At 45.4% G+C, this 19,338-nt stretch overlaps 1 protein-coding gene across 1 annotated transcript in view; it reads right to left on the bottom strand.

The window, feature by feature from the left end:
• Positions 1-5,291: 5,291 nt before the first annotated feature.
• HYDIN (HYDIN axonemal central pair apparatus protein) overlaps positions 5,292-19,338 on the bottom strand; it is a 140,344-nt gene continuing 126,297 nt past the window's right edge. Inside the window, exons 75-84 of the mRNA XM_082269560.1 lie at positions 14,782-14,980; positions 14,527-14,685; positions 13,713-13,993; positions 13,419-13,638; positions 12,864-13,076; positions 12,573-12,736; positions 9,643-9,793; positions 8,960-9,190; positions 5,974-6,198; positions 5,292-5,837 (exon numbers count right to left, since the gene is read on the bottom strand). Of these exons, the coding sequence (XP_082125686.1) occupies positions 5,349-5,837; positions 5,974-6,198; positions 8,960-9,190; positions 9,643-9,793; positions 12,573-12,736; positions 12,864-13,076; positions 13,419-13,638; positions 13,713-13,993; positions 14,527-14,685; positions 14,782-14,980 (2,332 nt within the window). The 3' untranslated portion in view covers positions 5,292-5,348. The remainder of the gene's footprint in view (positions 5,838-5,973; positions 6,199-8,959; positions 9,191-9,642; positions 9,794-12,572; positions 12,737-12,863; positions 13,077-13,418; positions 13,639-13,712; positions 13,994-14,526; positions 14,686-14,781; positions 14,981-19,338) is intronic.

Genomic DNA, 19,338 nt, shown 5'->3' with positions numbered 1-19,338 from the left:
AGCGCCAGCCCCCCTCCGCCTCGCTGATTAAACGATCCTGCAGCTCGTCTCCCCCCCGTGACACGCCCATTCCTCGGTTCTGTCATTATAGTGGGCGGAGACCCGTGAGTCTGTCAAGGATGGGCGGCAATAGGACAGGATGGAGGCGGGGTCATAATTAGCTGGGGAGTCTATTGAGATCCAGCTAATACCATGGAGTATCGTTCTGAGGGGCGGGGTCTCATCACCCATTCAAATGAAGTATTCAAATGAAAATCTTTCAACACCAGACGGAATATTATTCCCATTGGGCATGGACTCCTAGTACCCCTCCAGACAGAGTATTACCCCGGGGGGCGGGGTCCCTTATTACTCTTCCAGAGTATTACTCCGGGGGCGGGGTCTCTTATTACCCTTACAGAGTATTACTCCGGGGGCGGGGTCCCTTATTACCCTTACAGAGTATTACTCTGGGGGGCGGGTCTCTTATTACCCTTACAGAGTATTACTCCGGGGGGCGGGGTCCCTTATTACTCTTCCAGAGTATTACCCCGGGAGCAGGTCCCTTATTACCCCTCCAGAGTATTACCCCGGGGGGCGGGGTCCCTTATTACCCTTCCAGAGCATTACTCTGGGGGGCGGGTCTCTTATTACCCTTACAGAGTAGTACTCCGGGGGAGAGGTCCCTTATTACCCTTCCAGAGTATTACCCCGGGGGCGGGGTCCCTTATTACTCCTCCAGAGTATTACCCCTGGGGCGGGGTCCCTTATAACCCTTCCAGAGTATTACTCCAGAGGGCAGGTCCCTTATTACCCTTCCAGAGTATTACCCCAGGGACAGGGTCCCTTATTACCCTTCCAGAGTATTACTCCGGGGGGGTCCCTTTTTATTCTTCCAGGGTATTACTTTGGGGGGCGGGGTCCCCTATTACCTCTCCAGAGTATTACCCGGGGGCGGGGTCCCTTATTACCCCTCCAGAGCATTGCCCGGGGGCGGGGTCCTTTATTACCCCTCCAGAGTATTACCCTGGGGACGGGGTCCCTTATTACCCCTCCAGAGTATTGCCCCGGGGGCAGGGTCCTTTATTACCCCTCCAGAGTATTACCCTGGGGGGTGTGGTCCCTTATTACCCCTCCAGAGCATTTCCCCGGGGGGCGGGGTCCCCAATTAATCCTCCTGAGTATTACCCTGGGGACGGGGTCCCTCATTACCCCTCCAGAGTATTGCCACGGGGCAGGGTCCCTTATTACTCCTCCAGAGTATTACCCCGGGGACGGGGTCCCTTATTACCCCTACAGAGTATTACCCCGGGGGCGGGGTCCCTTATTACTCCTCCAGAGTATTACCCCTGGGGCGGGGTCCCTTATTACCCTTCCAGAGTATTACTCCAGAGGGCGGGTCCCTTATTACCCTTCCAGAGTATTACCCCAGGGACAGGGTCCCTTATTACCCTTCCAGAGTATTACTCCGGGGGGGTCCCTTTTTATTCTTCCAGGGTATTACTTTGGGGGGCGGGGTCCCCTATTACCTCTCCAGAGTATTACCCGGGGGCGGGGTCCCTTATTACCCCTCCAGAGCATTGCCCGGGGGCGGGGTCCTTTATTACCCCTCCAGAGTATTACCCTGGGGACGGGGTCCCTTATTACCCCTCCAGAGTATTGCCCCGGGGGCAGGGTCCTTTATTACCCCTCCAGAGTATTACCCTGGGGGGTGTGGTCCCTTATTACCCCTCCAGAGCATTTCCCCGGGGGGCGGGGTCCCCAATTAATCCTCCTGAGTATTACCCTGGGGACGGGGTCCCTCATTACCCCTCCAGAGTATTGCCACGGGGCAGGGTCCCTTATTACTCCTCCAGAGTATTACCCCGGGGACGGGGTCCCTTATTACTCCTCCAGAGTATTTCCCCGGGGGCGGGGTCCCTTATTACCCCTCCAGAGTATTACCATGGGGGCGGGCTCCCTTATTACCCCTTCAGAGTATTGCAACAGGGGGGTGGGGTCCCTTATTTTCCCTCCAGAGTATTCCCCCGGGGGTGGGGTCCCTTATTACCCCTCCAGACGATAAATTACCCCTTGATAATGGCCCCTTGGTACATGTGGACTGCTGTATCTGCCCCTTCATCACCATCTCTACTTTGTGAGGGTGTGCCTTCCATCTTCTCTATTCTGAGGGGGCAGGCCTTCTATTACGTTCTCTTTTCTGCGGGGGCGGGTTCTCCAGGATTTTCTCTACTCTGCGGGGGTGGGTTCTCATCACTTTCTGTACTCTCTCTCTCTATGGAGTCCCTTCTGTCTATATATCTCTCCTCTCGGTCTATATATATATATATATATATATATATATATATATATATATACATAGGGCAATATCCTTTGAGAATGTCTTATATGACGAAACGCGTCAGTATCACACTCTACACAGCCTGCATTACTTGCTTACTACTTTTGCCTGCACCACTGGATGTTTGTAAGTGCTTTTAGTGGATTTACACTATGTTTGCCTCCTTTGGTCTATATTTCTTTATGTCCACGGTTGATTGAGAGTTCCATTCTCCCTCAATTCTACTTGACATCTACCAATCGGAGCACCCGCAGTTACTGCATAAGTTGGAGGAACACAGGACCTAATATGTGAGCCCTATGTGACCCATTTACTGTATGGTAATCTGGATCTACAGTATCTGGTGAGCGTGTATTAATTTCCTTCTGATGGTGTTGGGATCTGGCAATCATGACCATGCCCATCACCCTGGATATTAACTTCACTTCTACACATGGGACTTACCTTCATTCACCTGTGTATTTTTGTATTATTCATTTGAATATCTTCAGTGGACTTTCTTGGTTCATTCACTGTTTTAGCGCTGCACTCTATATTTTTTTTGCATTGTGTTAACTTTTTTGCCAGTTGTTTTGTGCTAGCGGCTTTTTCACTTTGTTTGATTAGCGCAATATATTATCTTTTTGCACATCTGTAGGACAGCTTGTTCTGACAGGATCACCAATAGAAAATTAAAAAAAGAAAACAAATGCAGCTATCAAATCAATGATCTGGTAAGCTGCAATATAATAAATGTTTGCTTTTGGGTTTCATACCTCTTTAACCTCTGACCCTGACTCTAGCCTAATCTTCAAATTCTAACCCTATTTATCAAACCCTTATTCTCTAACCCAAAATCCACCCCTCTAACCCTATTCCTCAATACCCAACTGTCTAATCCTAACCTTCTGACCCTAACATTAACCCTAACTGTAATTTAGCCTTCTAACTCAAACCCTATTCATCTAAGCCTAACTCTAACCATAACCCTCTATCCCGATTCCTCCAAATCTAACCATAACCCTCTATCCCGATTCCTCCAAATCTAACCATAGCCCTCTATCCCGATTCCTCCAAATCTAACCATAACCCTCTATCCCTTCCCTATAACCCTAATCTTCTAGCACTAAATATAATCTCATTCCTATAACCCTATTCCTCAAACTCTACCCCTCTGACCACATTACTCTAACCCTATTTGTCCAATCTTAACTGTAACTCCTACCCTAACTGTAATCTAGCCCTCTAACTCCTAATTCCTTTAACCCCTAACCCTCAAACCCCAAGTCTAACCATAACCCTCTAACTATATTCCTCCAATCCTAACCCTCTAACCCCAACTCTCACCATAACCCGTCTAACCCTATTCCTCCAAACCCTAACTCAAAATCCCTAACTCTAACCCTAATTAACTATAACCCTTCCCACATAACCCTAACCCTAAATATAACCCCATTCCTTGAACCCGAACCCTATAGCCCTAACTCTCTAACCTTAACATTCTAACTATCAACCCTATTGCTCTAACATTAGCCCTCTAACCATAACCCTATTCCTCCAACCCTAATTATCTTAACTGTAAACCTATCCCACTGACTTTAACTCTAACTCGAATCCTAACCCTATTCCTCTAACCTTAATTATAACTCTATTGCTTTAAAAATAACCCTATTCCTCTAACCCTAGCTATAACCCTATTCTTCTAAATATAACCATATTACTCTAACCATAATTCTCTAACCCTAGCTATGATCCTAGTCCTCTAACAATAACCCCCTAACCCTATTCCTTTAATCCCAGCTATAACCCTATTCCACTAACCCTAGCTTTAACCCTATTCTTCAAACCATAACCCTCCAACTATAAACCTTTTCCTCTAGTCCTAGCTTTAACCATATTCCTCTAACCATAACCCTTTAACTATAACCCTAGTTATAACCCTATTCCTCTAACCATAACCCTCTAACCCTATTCTTCTAGCTCTAGCTATAACCCTATTCCTCTAACTATAACCCTCTAACCAGAGGCGTAACTAGAACCTTCAGGGCCCCGGAGCAAGAAACCATGAAGGGCCCCCGAAGCCCCTGGCCAGGGCCCTTCCCTTCAAGCCTGGGGCTCTACCCACTAATCCTGGGGCCCTTTACTCTCATTGCGGGGCCCTTTATTATGGTCCTGCAGCAGGACCCTTTCACAAGTTCTGCAGTGGGCCCCCTTCCTGCCATATTGGTCCCTCCCCACAGTGGTGGAATGCCAGGGCCCGGTCGCAAGTGTGACCTTTGCGATCCTGGAAGTTCACCCACTGGTGTCAGTAGATTTTATTTTTTGGTATTTTAATTGTATTATTTTTTATCATTTTATTTTAATTTTTTTACAATGTCACTGACTATGACTCTGTCCATTCAGAAAAGGAAGGAGCTGGTAAATTACATATTTACCGACCCCTTCCTGGTTCTCTATTGTGACACATCGCCTGCACGCGGCAGGAGAGGGAAGGGAGCACAGTGGGGGAGGGGGCAGCACAGTAGGGGGGGGGGAACCAGGGGAGCACACAGGGGCCCAGAGACAGCAGAACAAGTGAACTAGATAGAAGGGGTGGAGGGGGCAGCATACAGAGGAATCAATCTCCTCCATTTTCCTCCTGCAGCTACAGGAGGAAAAAGGAGGACAGTGATTTCTCTACATGCTGCCCCCGCCGCCCCAACTTTCCAGGTGTACAGGGGAGCCGCACAGGCCCCCCCTGGAGCATGAGGCCCAGTTGCAATTGCAACCCCTGCAATCCCTGTAGTTACGCCCCTGCCTCTAACCCTATTCCTCTAACTCTAGCTATAACCCTATTCCTCAAACTCTATCCATAACCCTCCAACCCTAACCCCTGCTCGGAGTCCCCCTCTCTGCACACACATTATATATGAAGCCAACACAGTATACACAATACACAGAGCGGACCCATAGAACACTGTACACATGACAATACACACAGCTTCTTGTTATATAAATATATATCTTAGCATTTATTAGAAGAATATTACAGCTCTAGGATTAGATGGCATTACTTTTCTGATGCCACACCTTTCAGGTAATACACCCAGTAGATGCCCTGGGCGGTGCCAGTAGCACGAGGGCATGACACTACAAGTCTTCCCGCCACTGGGGCCTTGCTGCCTCCTGGTGGGGCCTCATATGACACGGTGATGTGGTGGGTCTTCTTGGGGCGTACAGCCTCGCACTGTTTGACGGTGAAAGCCGGGGGATCTGTTTGAAAGCTGAAGGTTGTCGGCTGCAAGAATACATTTTTAAAAGGGATGGAGATGTTGGAGCCAGAGCGAATCTGGATGGGGCCCTGAGGCTTTGGAGCCAATGCCGAGCCGAAAAGTGGAATTGTGTAATCGCCTCCCAGTGGAGAAGAGATCAACAAGACGGCGCGTGACTCCCCCAGCTGAATTGGCTCATATGTCACCTCCACGCTGACCTCTGATCCACCCTGCGAGCCTGGAGCCGCCATAACCAGCTTATCAACATGGAAATCTGCGTTATCGACCTGTGGGGAGGATACAGCGAGGCATCAGCCAGATAATCACACACAGGGCGGATTTATAGAGGACAATACTGAAAATGGAAAGCTATTGTTATCTTTATTAATAGGCTGATGACACCTGTCTGGAGCCGTCACTCACCTTACAGCTGTACTCCGTCTTCTGGCGTGTGTAATTGATGAACTTGGCGCTCAGTGTCTGGCTTGAGCCAAGCATCATCCGGAAGTAAAGCGGCTTCTCAGACACAGCTGGCGTAGCTTTCAGGAGAAGATCATACTGAAATAAACCAAGGTCTGTGCTCTGTAGGGTCAGCCGCCCAGTGTTTTCACCTGACTTCAGTGGTTGGTACTCAAACATCAAGGTGCCCTACAATACAGCAAAAGACTTACAAAGAGGAACAGTGATCTGCCTAATCTATGGGGGAGAGACTGGTTATAGAGGGTACTATAGTTCCCGGTACATTGAGATTATGGCGAGCTCTAAGATCCCTCAGGACACTGAGGTCTATATGGGCCTGCCTTTGGAGAATACTATGCTAGGTTACTGAGGACTAGGGATGGGTGAACGGTTCGGCTGGAGCATTAGTTCAGGCTGAGCATTTGCTTGTTTGGCCGTTCACCGAACACCCGAATTTTCAGGGTGTTTGCCCCGACGAACACCCTGCAATGCACTGAGCACTGCACAGTGAATTCTGCGCCCTGATTGGGTAAAGCATTGCCCAATCAGGGCGCAGCATGAGCTGGTTGTTAAGGAGCGGGGTCAGGAAGCCGGCCACGGCGTCCTTAACAACCTATGAATCATCAGCTGTCAATGGGTTTTCCCGCTGACAGCTGAATAAAAAGAAAAAAGTTCTGGCAAAAAAACCTAAAGGAAGAAACGGGTGAGGTTCCCTTCAGTCTATTATATTAAAAACAATCGCGTGGGCCCCCCAAAATCTATACCAGACCCTTATCCAGGCATGCAGCCTGGCAGGTCAGGAAAAGGGGGGGGGGGAAGGGACGAGCGAGCGGCCGTTGTATGGACTGGGGGGGACCCCACGCCTTTTTGTTTCTTTTTTTTTTCAAAAGCCTGGTGCCGGCAATTGTAACTGTGAATCATTTAAATGTGATTGGATTCGTCTTTTTTCTTTAGAAATGTCATTTTTGCTGTAGCATGTTTTATGTATAGATGCGCCACTTTACAGACACATTAAGGGACCCCCCCCCCCCCCCCAGGCACTATAGTTAAAGGAATTTTTCATTTTTGTTGTTGCACTTTAAGCATAATTAAAATGACTGCTCCCCAGGGCAGTACACCACCCCCATAGCCCTCTTATGGCCAATTACTTGCATATAAGCCTTCAAAATTGGCACTTTTGATTTTTCCTATTCAGCTAATATAGTTTTAATGGGTTTGCTGAACAGGGGGGTGTTTGGCCAATCCCTACTGAGGACTATTTGGACCTGGTTATAGAGAGTACCACAATCCCCAAGGATACTGTATAGTTTTATGGACCTTCATTTGATGCATGTTACGGTGAAGAAGGAAATGCAGTGAAGTTGAATTTGAAAGAGATTTTTTGCACACTATTTTGTTTGTATAAATATTTATTGTTTTTTTGGTGCTACATTTTCACTTTGAACATTCTTATCGCTTTTTGTGGTCCGGTTCACACTAATGCGATGCGGGAAGGCTGCGAATCCGCAGCCTGTTACCGCATCGCACATGCACCCCCGGCAGTTCACACTGCCATATGCGATACGCAGGGGGTGTCAATGTAATCTTAACGACACCCCCAGTTTGATCACATATCGCAGTGCGATCGTGCAGTTCGCACAGTATCGGATCGCACAAGTGTGAACCGCTGTGCGATCCGATCCTGATGCGGCTTCCAAAAAGGGTCCCTGTGCGTGTTTGCTGCGGCTGCGATGCGAATTTAGCCATACAAAGTGTATGGCTAAACTCGCACCGCACAGCCGATCGCATGTAATGAAGGAGCAGTGCGCTCCGACATTACATGCGAACCCCGCACAAGCATCAGTGTGAACTGGGGCTGTATGTCAAACCTTGATTTTAACATCCTAGTTATTGAAATCCTTAGTGCCGACTTTTAATTTTTTTTTATATAGGCTTCTACAAATGGATAATGATCCTAAACACACCTCGAAATCCACGGGGGATTACATCAAGAGGCGTAAACTGAAGGTTTTGCCATGGCCTTCACAATCTCCTGACCTCAACATAATTGAAAATCTATGGATAGACCTTAAAAGATCAGTGCGTGACAGACAGCCCAGAAATCTCAAAGAACTGGAAGACTTTTGTAAGGAAGAATGATACCTCAAACAAGAATTGAAAGACTCTTGGCTGGCTACAAAAAGCATTTACAAGGTGTGATACTTGCCAAAAGGGGCAGTACAAGATATTAACTCTGCAGGGTGCCCAATCTTTTGCGGACGCCATTTTTTGGTTTTCTGTTATTTTGAAAGTGTAAATTAAAGAAATAAAATCTAACTTTTGTTGACATAAGAATGTCTAATCTGTAATTTGATGCCTTTTGGAGATTTTTCCATCTTTCCTTGGCTTCTTTATGCACATTAATACAAATTTTTACCTGGGGTGCCCAAACTTTCGATCCCCACTGTAGGCCTGGCTGAGAAGAGTGCTGTGATCTCCTAGGATACTGAGTTTTTTATAGACCTGGCTATTGCGAGTACTTTGACCTCCCAGGACAATGAGGTCTATATTGACCTGGCTATAAAGAGTACTATGATCACCCAGGAAATGAGGTCTATATAGTCCTGTCTATGGAAAGTATTATGATCTCCCAGGATACTGAGGGTTATATGTACAGTATAGGCCTGGCTATGAAGAGTACTATGATCTCCCAGGACACTGAGGACTCTATAGGTCAGGCTATGAAAAATACTGATACCCCAGGAAACTGAGGACTGTACGGGCCTGGCTATGAACAATACTATGACTCCCCATGACACGAAGGTCTATATATAGGCCTGGCTATGGAAAATACTATGATTCCCCAGGACCCAAGGACTGTGTAGAAAGAGAGTGGTTAAGTTGGAAGAGTCAAGTTATCTCACACTCTTAGTGTATGAAAATAGAGAGATGAGTCCTACAGAAACCTTACCTCAGAATGGGCAGGCACAGTGATCTGTGGGGGGAGATTAATTTCCGGCACTCTGCAGTCGGTGGTGAAAGTTACTGGCACAGATAGCGGATTCTCTACTGTTAGAGTGGCTGCAGTGCTTTGGCGCACTGGAGTCACTAACTCTATGGTACTGATGACACCGGGCGGAGTAGACTTGAAAGTGACATTGTAGAAGAGGTATTCCAGGGTTGTCTCATTCCGGAAAGTAACCTGAAGCCAAAAGAGATAACATTTAAACACCCAATAAAGTTTTTTTCCCAAAATATTATTGTCTTAATATAACAGTAACAGAAAAAATTGCGTGCGGTCTTCACCGCTGACGGCTACACAGACACGGCTGGCATCGTGTCACTCGGTATCTGTGAATAAGTAAAAAGAGGGTTTAATGTGAAGCATTTTTACATCCATTGATTCCTCCTTTTTGAGGATCAATGCCTGCAGGACAACTTTTGTTTCTCAGCTTTTGTTCTCTGAAGCTTAGGAGCCCTTCCGTCCATCTACACTCCACTATCACCTTCTTCTCCAGCCTGTAACTCCTCACAGCCCAAATCACAGCACCAACTAGTTACACACTGCTCTAATTATCCTGTCCAGATACCTTTTGAACCAGCAGGTAAGAATCTTGGTGGACATTGAGGCTCCTACGTCTCCATGTCACTCACCTTAGCAGTGAAGGTGCCTTCCTTGTGAGAGTGAAAGTTCAGCTTGTAGTCCCTCTTGGCAGAGCCTGGCACTTCTAGGTAATCCAGACCTTTAATGCTAGTGGCAGCATCAAGACGTTCTGGCTTCACCATTTCAATAAGGACACGAAACCTGAGGATGGCAAAAGCATTAGCAAGGACAGGAAACTGGAACAGGATGATATTTTCTGAGCTGGAGAGCACTATAATCACCTGTATACTGTAAGGCCTATAAAGTCCTGGCTGTGTAGTGCTATAATTAACTGGGATACTGTGAGGCCTATATAATCCTGGTTATGAAGAGTACCTTGACCTCCCAGGATACTGGGAGGTCTAAATTGTCTAGGTTATGGAAAATAAAATAATCCCCCAGGACACTGTGGTCTATAAAGGCCTGGTGTATCCTCCTCTCCCTCCTGCCAGCTGCTGCAGGCACAAAGGGTGATCGTTTCAGGATAGACAGTGAGTGAAGTGGCTGCTAAATATGCCATATGTATCAGCTCCTTCCTATTCTGAATGAACACAGTAAGTGATCAGTACCAATCACTCACTGTGTTAAGTATTTACTATGCTTCAATTTCTAAATAAAGAGGGAGCCTCTGTACTGAGTGCTTTCTGTTCATTCATCTGCAGTGCAGCTGAGGCTGAAGAAAATGGATTGAGGATCTACATCCTCATTTGCTTTCTCTGTCTCAAAAGTGAGACATCAGGGGTCTGTTTAGACCTCTGATATTAGATTTCACAGATTATAGTGTATAATTAGCAAAAATATGGTTTGATATTTTCAGGGGGCTGGTCAGGCTGTACAGGGCTCCATGTTTACTAACAGCAACCATGTCCTCAGACACTGAGGTCTATAAAGGCCTGGCTATGGAGAATTCTATGATCCCCCAGGACAATGCGATCTATACGGGCCTGGCTATGGAGAATATCATCATCCCCCAGGACACGAAGGGCTATAGGGGCCTAGTTGTGGGGATCACTATGATCCCTCAGGACACTGAGAACTATATGGGCTTGGTTGTGAAGAGTGCTATAATTTCCCAGGTCATTGAGGTCTATATAGGTCTGGCTTTGGAGAGTACTATGATCTGCCAGAGCACTGAGGTCTATATAACCCCACCACTATAGACGTGGTTGCTAAACTACTTGCTAACGTCCACTTAACCACCGGCCCTCTGGATCCTGTTCCCTCGCAAATGCTACGTTCACCCTCTGACTCTATTCTACACTCTCCAACCCACATATTCAATCTCTCCCTCTCTTCTGGCATCTTCCCCAACTCTCTAAAACATGCACTAGTCAGATCCATACTTAAAAAGCCCTCACTGGACCCAACCAATCTTTACCTACGCCCTATTTCCCTCCTCCCCTTTTTATCCAAAATCCTTGAACGTCTGGTCTACAACTGACTGAGCGACCACCTTGCCGAGAATAGCCTTCTTGATCCCCTTCAGTCTGGATTTCGGCCTCAACACTCCACAGAAACTGCTCTCCTACAACTAACAAACAATCTACTAATGGCCAAAACCAATGGACACTATTCTGTACTCCTATTCCTGGACATTTGTGCTGCCTTTGATACGGTTGACCACCCCCTCCTCCTCAAAAAACTCCACACCTTTGGTCTCCGTGACTGTACTCTTCACTGGTTCTCTTCCTACTTATCCAAATGCACCTTTAGCATTACTTACAATTCTACTTCCTCCTCTGCTCTTCCTTTCTCTGTTGGGGTCCCCCAAGGTTCTGTTCTTGGACCCCTCCTATTTTCAAACTACACCTCCTCTCTGGGTCAGATGATAGCCTCCCACGGCTTCCAATACCATCTCTACGCTGACGATAGCCAAATATATTTATCCACCCCTCAGCTCACTCCCTCAGTCTCCTCACATATCACTAATTTACTATCAGATATATCAGTCTGGATGTCACACCACTTCCTCAAACTCAATCTATCCAAAACTGAACTTATAATTTTTACTCCACTAGGTGCCCCTTTCCCCAATCTCTCTGTCAATATAGATGGCAAAACTATCAAGCCCCACATCCAATCATTGTCCAAATCTTGCTGCCTCAACCTCCGCAACATCTCCAAAATACACCCCTTTCTAACCAATGACACAACAAAGCTCCTAGTTCACTCTCTGGTTATCTCTCGCCTCGACTACTGCAATTCCCTTCTCATTGACTTACCTCTACATAGACTATCCCCCCTTCAATCCATCATGAATGCTGCTGCCAGACTCATCCACCTTACCAATCGCTCAGTGTCCGCTACTCCTCTCTGTCAATCCCTCCACTGGCTTCTGCTCATCCAACTAATTAAATTCAAAATACTAACAACATCTTACAAAGCCATGCACAATTTAGCCCCCAGCTACATCACTGGCCTAGTCTCAAAATACCAACCTAATCGCTCTCTTCATTCCTCTAAAAAGCTCCTGCTCTCTAGCTCCATCGTCACCTCCTGACATACTCACCTCCAGGACTTTTCCAAAGCCTCTCCAATCCTATGGAACTCCTTACCCCAATCTGTCTGATTATCTCCTACTCTATTAGCTTTTAAACGATCCCTGAAAACCCTCCTCTTCAGAGAAGCATATTCTACCCACACCTAACAACCGTACTTCTATTTTCTCCATCAGCTCATTCCCCACAGTTATTGCCTTTTGTTTCACTTGACCCTCCCTTCTAGACTGTAAGCTCTAACAAGAAGGGCCCTCCAATTCCTCCTGTATTGAATTGTATTGTCTTCCCTCATTTTGCAAACTGTTGGCGCTATATAAATCCTGTATAATAATAATAATGATATTGGCCTGGCTATGGAGAAAATTATGATCCTCCAAGGCACTGAGGACTATACACGCCTGGTTGTGAAAAGAAGTTATGTAACTAATTATCTGGCTTTTCACCTTTGGGCTTTGCGCAGCCAGTTGCTGACAGTCAGCAGTTCAGTGTAGGACGTCTTACACGGTACTTCTCTGACAATCGTTCCAGAAGATTTTGGTGGATCGGCTATTCCATGCAGAACATACATTAATCCCCTCCCATCAGACAGTGGGAAGAAGATGGAGCCCTAAAAGTTTGAGAAGAAAACAAACTTAGCACATCAGTCTGAAATACAACTATAAGACTGCTCATGGAGCAGCTGCCCACAGCAATTAGACGGTCCTGTATAAGACCTGCACTCTGCAAATGTTTACCTGGTGCTTCTTCCCCTCAGAACTCATGACCAGTGGGTGGTAGGTGACCTCATAGGGTTTGTTCTGCTGGTGAGCCTCCACTGTAATAGTCTCCGGACCCCTCCAGTGTTCGCCATCAATAGTGGGATGCAGGTTCCATGTCTCGTTGGTCTTGTTGGACAGATAGATGGTTTGAGTCTGTTTACTTCGTACTTGGCATTGAAAGTTCACTACCTGCAGAAAGATGAGATTTGAAGGTCATAGACAAAGGTGGTGGTGGAGCTACAAAATTTACTCACTGAGACATTCAGTAAAGCATTCACATGTTACAGATAACAATGATCTAAATGAGAACTATCACAAAAACAAGCCAACTAACCTAAACCAAACACAGCAGCTCCAAGTAAAATTATTGTACTGTATATTTAGTTTCCTAATTGAGCCAACATTGAGCCAGTCACATTAGTCTCTGCACCAGAGCACTCCAGTGCTGTAAGCATCAACAACTAAGCTACCATACGACCTGTGCGATAATAGATCAGCACACAATGGGTGAGTTAGGTAGGCATTACCTACCTCTTTGGTGGATTGCAACTCCACACAGGATCCGAACAGAGTAAGAGTTAGTGTTTTGTTCCCTTCAATTAGGCAGGGCAGGCTCTCATAGTGAATATCCGTGCGGATCTCTCGGGGGTGAAAGGTGACATTGAAGGTGACCTCGCTGCCTGCCGTGATGTAACCAGACACCGGAGAAATGGAAAAGTCCGGCTGGAACTTCTTAATGTCCCACTGAAACCTGAGCATAAATGAGACAGTAAAGTGGATGTGTCTTGTGACAACTACTCTTCCTATCATAGTGCTGCACAGTACCTGGCTCCAAGCTCTCCACTGTTGCTCAGGATGATCCGACGTGTGGCTTGACTCTGCAGCACTACAGCTCCAAATGTGACGTATTCCTGGTCCAGGCTCAGCTCCAGGCCCTGGCCACTGCCACGTACCACCAAGAGAGAACGCACTGCACCTTCACACTCCATCACCACCTCTTCTGCGAATGGAGCAATGCGACTGCGAGGGCAGAACTGCAGCTCCAGCCTACATTCCCCACCATGGGCAGGAATCGTCACCACTGAGCTGGGGGACAAGCTGAGGATCTGCAGAGGGCACATACAGTATAGAAAGTTTGTATACATAGACAGTCTGTATTCACCTGGAGGAAAACTACAGTGTACCATGATGTGTCCCCATATTCAGTGTAATCATACAGGTTACATAGTTACATAGTAGGTGAGGTTGAATAAAGACAATAGTCCATCCAGTTCAACCTGTGTAGGTGTGTGTGGCTGTAATCATCTCACATAGCCCCGAATGATGGTGGAAGGTGGGCACACTATCCTTGTGTACTATTATTGTATGTCTGTGGCAGCATTATACGTGTACCCTATCATAGCTGTGTAGGATCAATATATGGCTGTCGCATTATTATACGTGTACCCTATCATAGCTGTGTACTATTATTATATGGATGTGGCAGTAATATACATGTACCCTATCAAAGCTGTGTACTATCAATGTATGGATGTGGCAGTATTATATGTGTACCCTATCATAGCTGTTTATTATCAGTGTATAACTGTGTCGGTATTATGTGTCATGTTGATGTACGGCATTGTATGGCATACTGTACCTTGGGATCCTGCAGTGCAGGAACACTGGCAGTCAGACTCAGGCTACAGGTGACTGGGGCTGCACTCCTATTCACTACAATGACGTTCTTCTTTACTGTCTGACCGATGCTAACTGCACCAAAGTTTGTCACTTTATATTTGGGATCTGCAACTTCAACCTTTGAGAAACACAAATATTTGCTTATTGTCTTAAAAAGTGAGGCTTTATAGAGGGCTTGCAGGTCTCATCAGTGCTGTACACATAGAATCCATACCTTCATTTCGATCCCCTGGCCCTGGAGCCGAAGATCCTGCCTGGAGTGACCGTTCAGCTGAAAGACAACTGTCTCCTGGTACAAGATGGCCGCCCGGGGATAGAAGGTGATGGGGACCTCCATCTTGCCACCAGGGGGGAGCACATCTGAGAAGAACTCAACCACCATGTGGGCCGTGTTACTGTACAGACAGTCGATGCTACCAAGGAAAAAGATACAGTGTCACATGACAAGGAGGTGGAGACAACCAGACTCCTGCAAGACCCACGTTCTTCCACTCCAGTCTACAGCAGCCACCGACAGGTCATGTTTTCCATCTCTCCTCACGCAATCAAAAAATGGCTTTTTCTACACTCAATGTGCTTCTATCTGAAGGTCTGGAACACATGATGCTGCCAGAGGGCACAGAGTACTGTAAATGTAATGGTAACATGGGTCTGCCAGGACACTGAGGTTTTTGTGTTCAGTCTCAGCATATTTAGATCTGTCATGGCTCTGTGTGGTTGTGATAATCAGTGGATTTTGTGTCATTGTGAAAGCCGATGGTTTCTGTGTCGTTGTGGAGGTCAGTGGATTTGGTGCCATTGTGGAGGTCAGTGGATTTGGTGCCATTGTGGAGGTCGGTGGATTTGGTGTTAAAAAAGGCAATTGGTGGATTTGGTATCATTGTGGAGGTTGGTGGATTTGTGTCCATGGGCTCATTTCACTAAGCGATAGTTTACCGCATCCGAGTATGTGGTAAAACAATGTACGGTGTTTTAAAAAAAATGAATAAAAATGTACTTCACGAAGAAACACTCCTTAGCCACTTCAGTTCCAGAAGATTTACCCCCCTTCATGACCAGGCAAATTTTGAAACATGGCACTGCCTTGCTTTAACTGACAAATCGCGCAGTCATGCAATGCTGTACCAATATAAAATGTATGTCCTTTTTTCCCCACAAATAGAGCTTTCTTTTGGTGGTATCTGATTTTTTTTTTTTTTTTTTTGCGCTATGAACAAAAAAAGACCAACAATTTAGAAAAAAACACAATATTTTTTACATTCTGCTATAAAACATATCCAAAAATAAATAAAGTAAAAAAGTACAAAATCCAATTTCTTCATCAATTTAGGCCAATATGTATTCTGCTACATATTTTTGGAAAAATTGGATATTTTTTATTTTATTTTTTTTTAAATAAGTAATGGTGGCAATCAGCAACTTATAGTGGGACTGTGATATTGCAGCTGACATTCGAACACTAACTACCACTTTTTGGGGACCAGTGACACTGTCACTGTACTAATGACATTGGCTGGGAAGGGGGTTAAACATCAGAAGCAATCAAAGGGTTAACTGTGTGCCTAGCTAGTGTGTTTTTGTACTGTGGGAGGTGCTTTTTACTAGGGGAAGGCATAGATCCATGTCCCTGCTTTGCAGGAACATGGGATCAATGCCTTACCTACTGATAGAATGGCGATCTGCCTTATTTACATAGGTAGATCGCCAATCTGCTTCTGTGCTGAATGATCGGTGGGTGTCGGCAGACAAAGAGTCCGCAGTACCTGCAGATCAGCTCCCGCTCTGTATGATCACAGCGGGAGTGAGTTGCTGCCGCCCCAGACCTGGAAATGTCGGATCACATACCTACGCAGCAGTGCCACCTTGTCGCTGTATAAGTAACTTATATGGGTGGCAAGTGGTTAAAATCTTGCATGCGTTATATTTCTGCATTATGCATCAATTACCACATGAAACCGTGCGGTAAGTTATCGCAAGCATATCGCATAAGAGATGGGAAAATTAGGCCTGTGAAATTCCCACTATCTTGCCAGCTACCATCTGATAGGATGCTTTCCCAAACAAATGTAATGCAGCCAACAATTCAGTCATGGCAGGTATGGCATTGCTTCTCTGGGTTGAGGGCTTAAGGTACCCTATGAGTTGGGTACACAGCTCCATAATTACTACCTTGCATAACCTGAACTTCTGCAGGGTATCAGCGTCCATGTATTTATCCAGCAATGTAAGCTCCTTAAAGCATCTTTCCTTTAAAAAGGACCACTCTAGATCTTCTCCTCCTTCTCCTGCATTACTTTAAATTCCAGAAGACTGGATTCAAAGGGCTCCACTGTCTGTGCTATGCAGTCTGCCAGCATCCAGAGACAACACCTGAGTGGAATCTAGATGCCACCTGCTCCAGTTTGCACTCTGCAGACTAAATTTTTTAAACAATCACTGATCTCCTACCATGAGTCTGACCATAGTTATCGCATAATTATCACAAGCTTGGTTGGACCACTACTTTAATACCGCACGCATTTATTTATTTCTTTCAGTGAATTGACTGTAATGCCTTTTTATTCAGTATTCACTGAGCGTTTTTTGGTGTTTGCGTTAAATACCGCATACAGTATCTCACAAAAGTGAGTGCACCCCTCACATTTTTGTAAATATTTTATTATATCTTTTCATGTGACAACACTAAAGAAATGACACTTTGCTACAATGTAAAGTAGTGAGTGTACAGCTTGTATAACATTGTAAATTTTCTGTCCCCTCAAAATAACTCAACACACAGCCAATAATGTCTAAACCGCTGGCAACAAAAGTGAGTACACCCATAAGTCAAAATGTCCAAATTGGGCCCAAAGTGTCAATATTTTGTGTGGCCACAATTATTTTCCAGCACTGCCTTAACCCTCTTGGGCATGGAGTTCACCAGAGCTTCACAGGTTGCCGCTGGAGTCCTCTTCCACTCCTCCATGATGACATCACGGAGCTGATGGATGTTAGAAAACTAAGGAGGTGTACTTAGGGGTGTACTCACTTTTGTTGCCAGCAGTTTGGACATTAATGGCTGTGTGTTGAGTTATTTTGAGGGGACAGAAAAGTTACACTGTTATACAAGCTGTACACGCACTACTTTACATTGTAACAAAGTGTCATTTCTTCCGTGTTGTTACATGAAAAGATATAATAAAATATTTGGAAATATGTGAGGGGTGTACTCACTTTTGTGAGATACTGTACAAGCAATAAGGAATTTACATTTTTATTATCGCATGTTTTAAGCGGTCATGTGACCGTCATAACGCATGTGATAACCTTTAGTGAATTGTGTTCTTTGTGGCAGTTGGTGGACTCGATGTCATTGTGGTGGTTAGTGGCTTTGCTGTTATTGTGGCAGTCGATTGATTTGGTGTCACTGTGCAGGACTGTGGATTTGGTGTCATTGTGACCACATATTGTATAACCTAAATAATAAATGCATAAATGATGTGCAAATAAACAATAAATGTGCAAATAACCACATAATAAGTGTAGACTAGTCCATAAAATATTATTCTGTGCTAAAATAATTACTAAACAAAGTGATCAAAAATTGTCCAGTGCATAAGTCCACATATTTAAACCATGCTCATCCAAAATCTTCAATACACAATTCCAACAGTGCTCAATCTCAAAGTGCAATATTGTGAGACAACACCCCACTCAGTGAATCCTTCGCTAGCCGCACAAGCAACTCACCAGGAGCTTTGACCCTATATTATGTTGCTCTTTCTTGCTTTATTATAAAACTCCCAGGTACCAGCTCACTTCCTCAGAGAGTATTTATACACGAGATGGAAAGCAAGAACAAAGCTAACATAATATAAAACCATTTATTTTAAAACCAGCATAAACTCAATCCATTACACTCACATTTTAAAAGTGCCCTCCACTCCACATGTCAGCCCAGGCAATGAGAAAATAGTGACGATAGGACAGAACCACCACCAGCAGGTGAAATCACCGCTCACCTTACGGAAAGACCAAGTGGTTAAAACACGCCTAATCACCGGAGTGCTCAAGGAACTGATCTCTTCCACTGCAGCGGCCTCCCTCCCTGGATCACCAGATAAATTCACCAATCAATCTCTACAGGTTTTCAGGATCCTCACTTCTAATTTGTATCAATCACTCAGAATAAAGGAAAGAATGCCTGGTGGTTTGAGTCATCCATCCCCAGTGATCTATTATTACATGTGAGACTACCAGTATCCAGATCATCTTATATTGTGGGAGCTGTGGATTAATACCATGCGTGTTTGACTCTCTTGCTATATGGCACTTGGGTCCACAGAATCTGGTGAGCATACATCTATATCCCTTTGCTGTGGGTGTTGGCTCTTCACTTGGTTCCCACCGGATGTTATGTATTGTTTTTGAAGATTTACAATTCACCATTTGGACTCTTCACGATACTGTTCTATTTTCACTTTATGGACTTTTTGCATTCTTTATTATCTTCTAGAACAGGGGTATTGAATTAAAATTTACAAAGGTCCAGTCAATAAAATATTCTTCCAGCAGAGGTCCGAATCGCATGTTTGTGCGATGACCGCCCTGTATCCTCGCAACCAATCACCTGCTTGTTAACTTGGATAGCCCCCGTCCTCTGTCTATAGCTGTCCTGCCTCCAGCTGTTGGCTCTGTGAGACTGGCAGTGGTGATGGCTGTGGGCAGAACGACTCTAAAGGGTGGGACCGCAGGGGTCCGGATGAGACATTAACTGGGTCCGGATCCGGAC

This window comes from Pelophylax lessonae (assembly GCF_965119305.1).
Source record: "Pelophylax lessonae genome assembly, chromosome: 10".
Lineage (NCBI taxonomy): Eukaryota > Metazoa > Chordata > Amphibia > Anura > Ranidae > Pelophylax > Pelophylax lessonae.
Note: the sequence above shows the minus strand (reverse complement) of the source record. Positions and strands in the feature narration are given on the sequence as shown.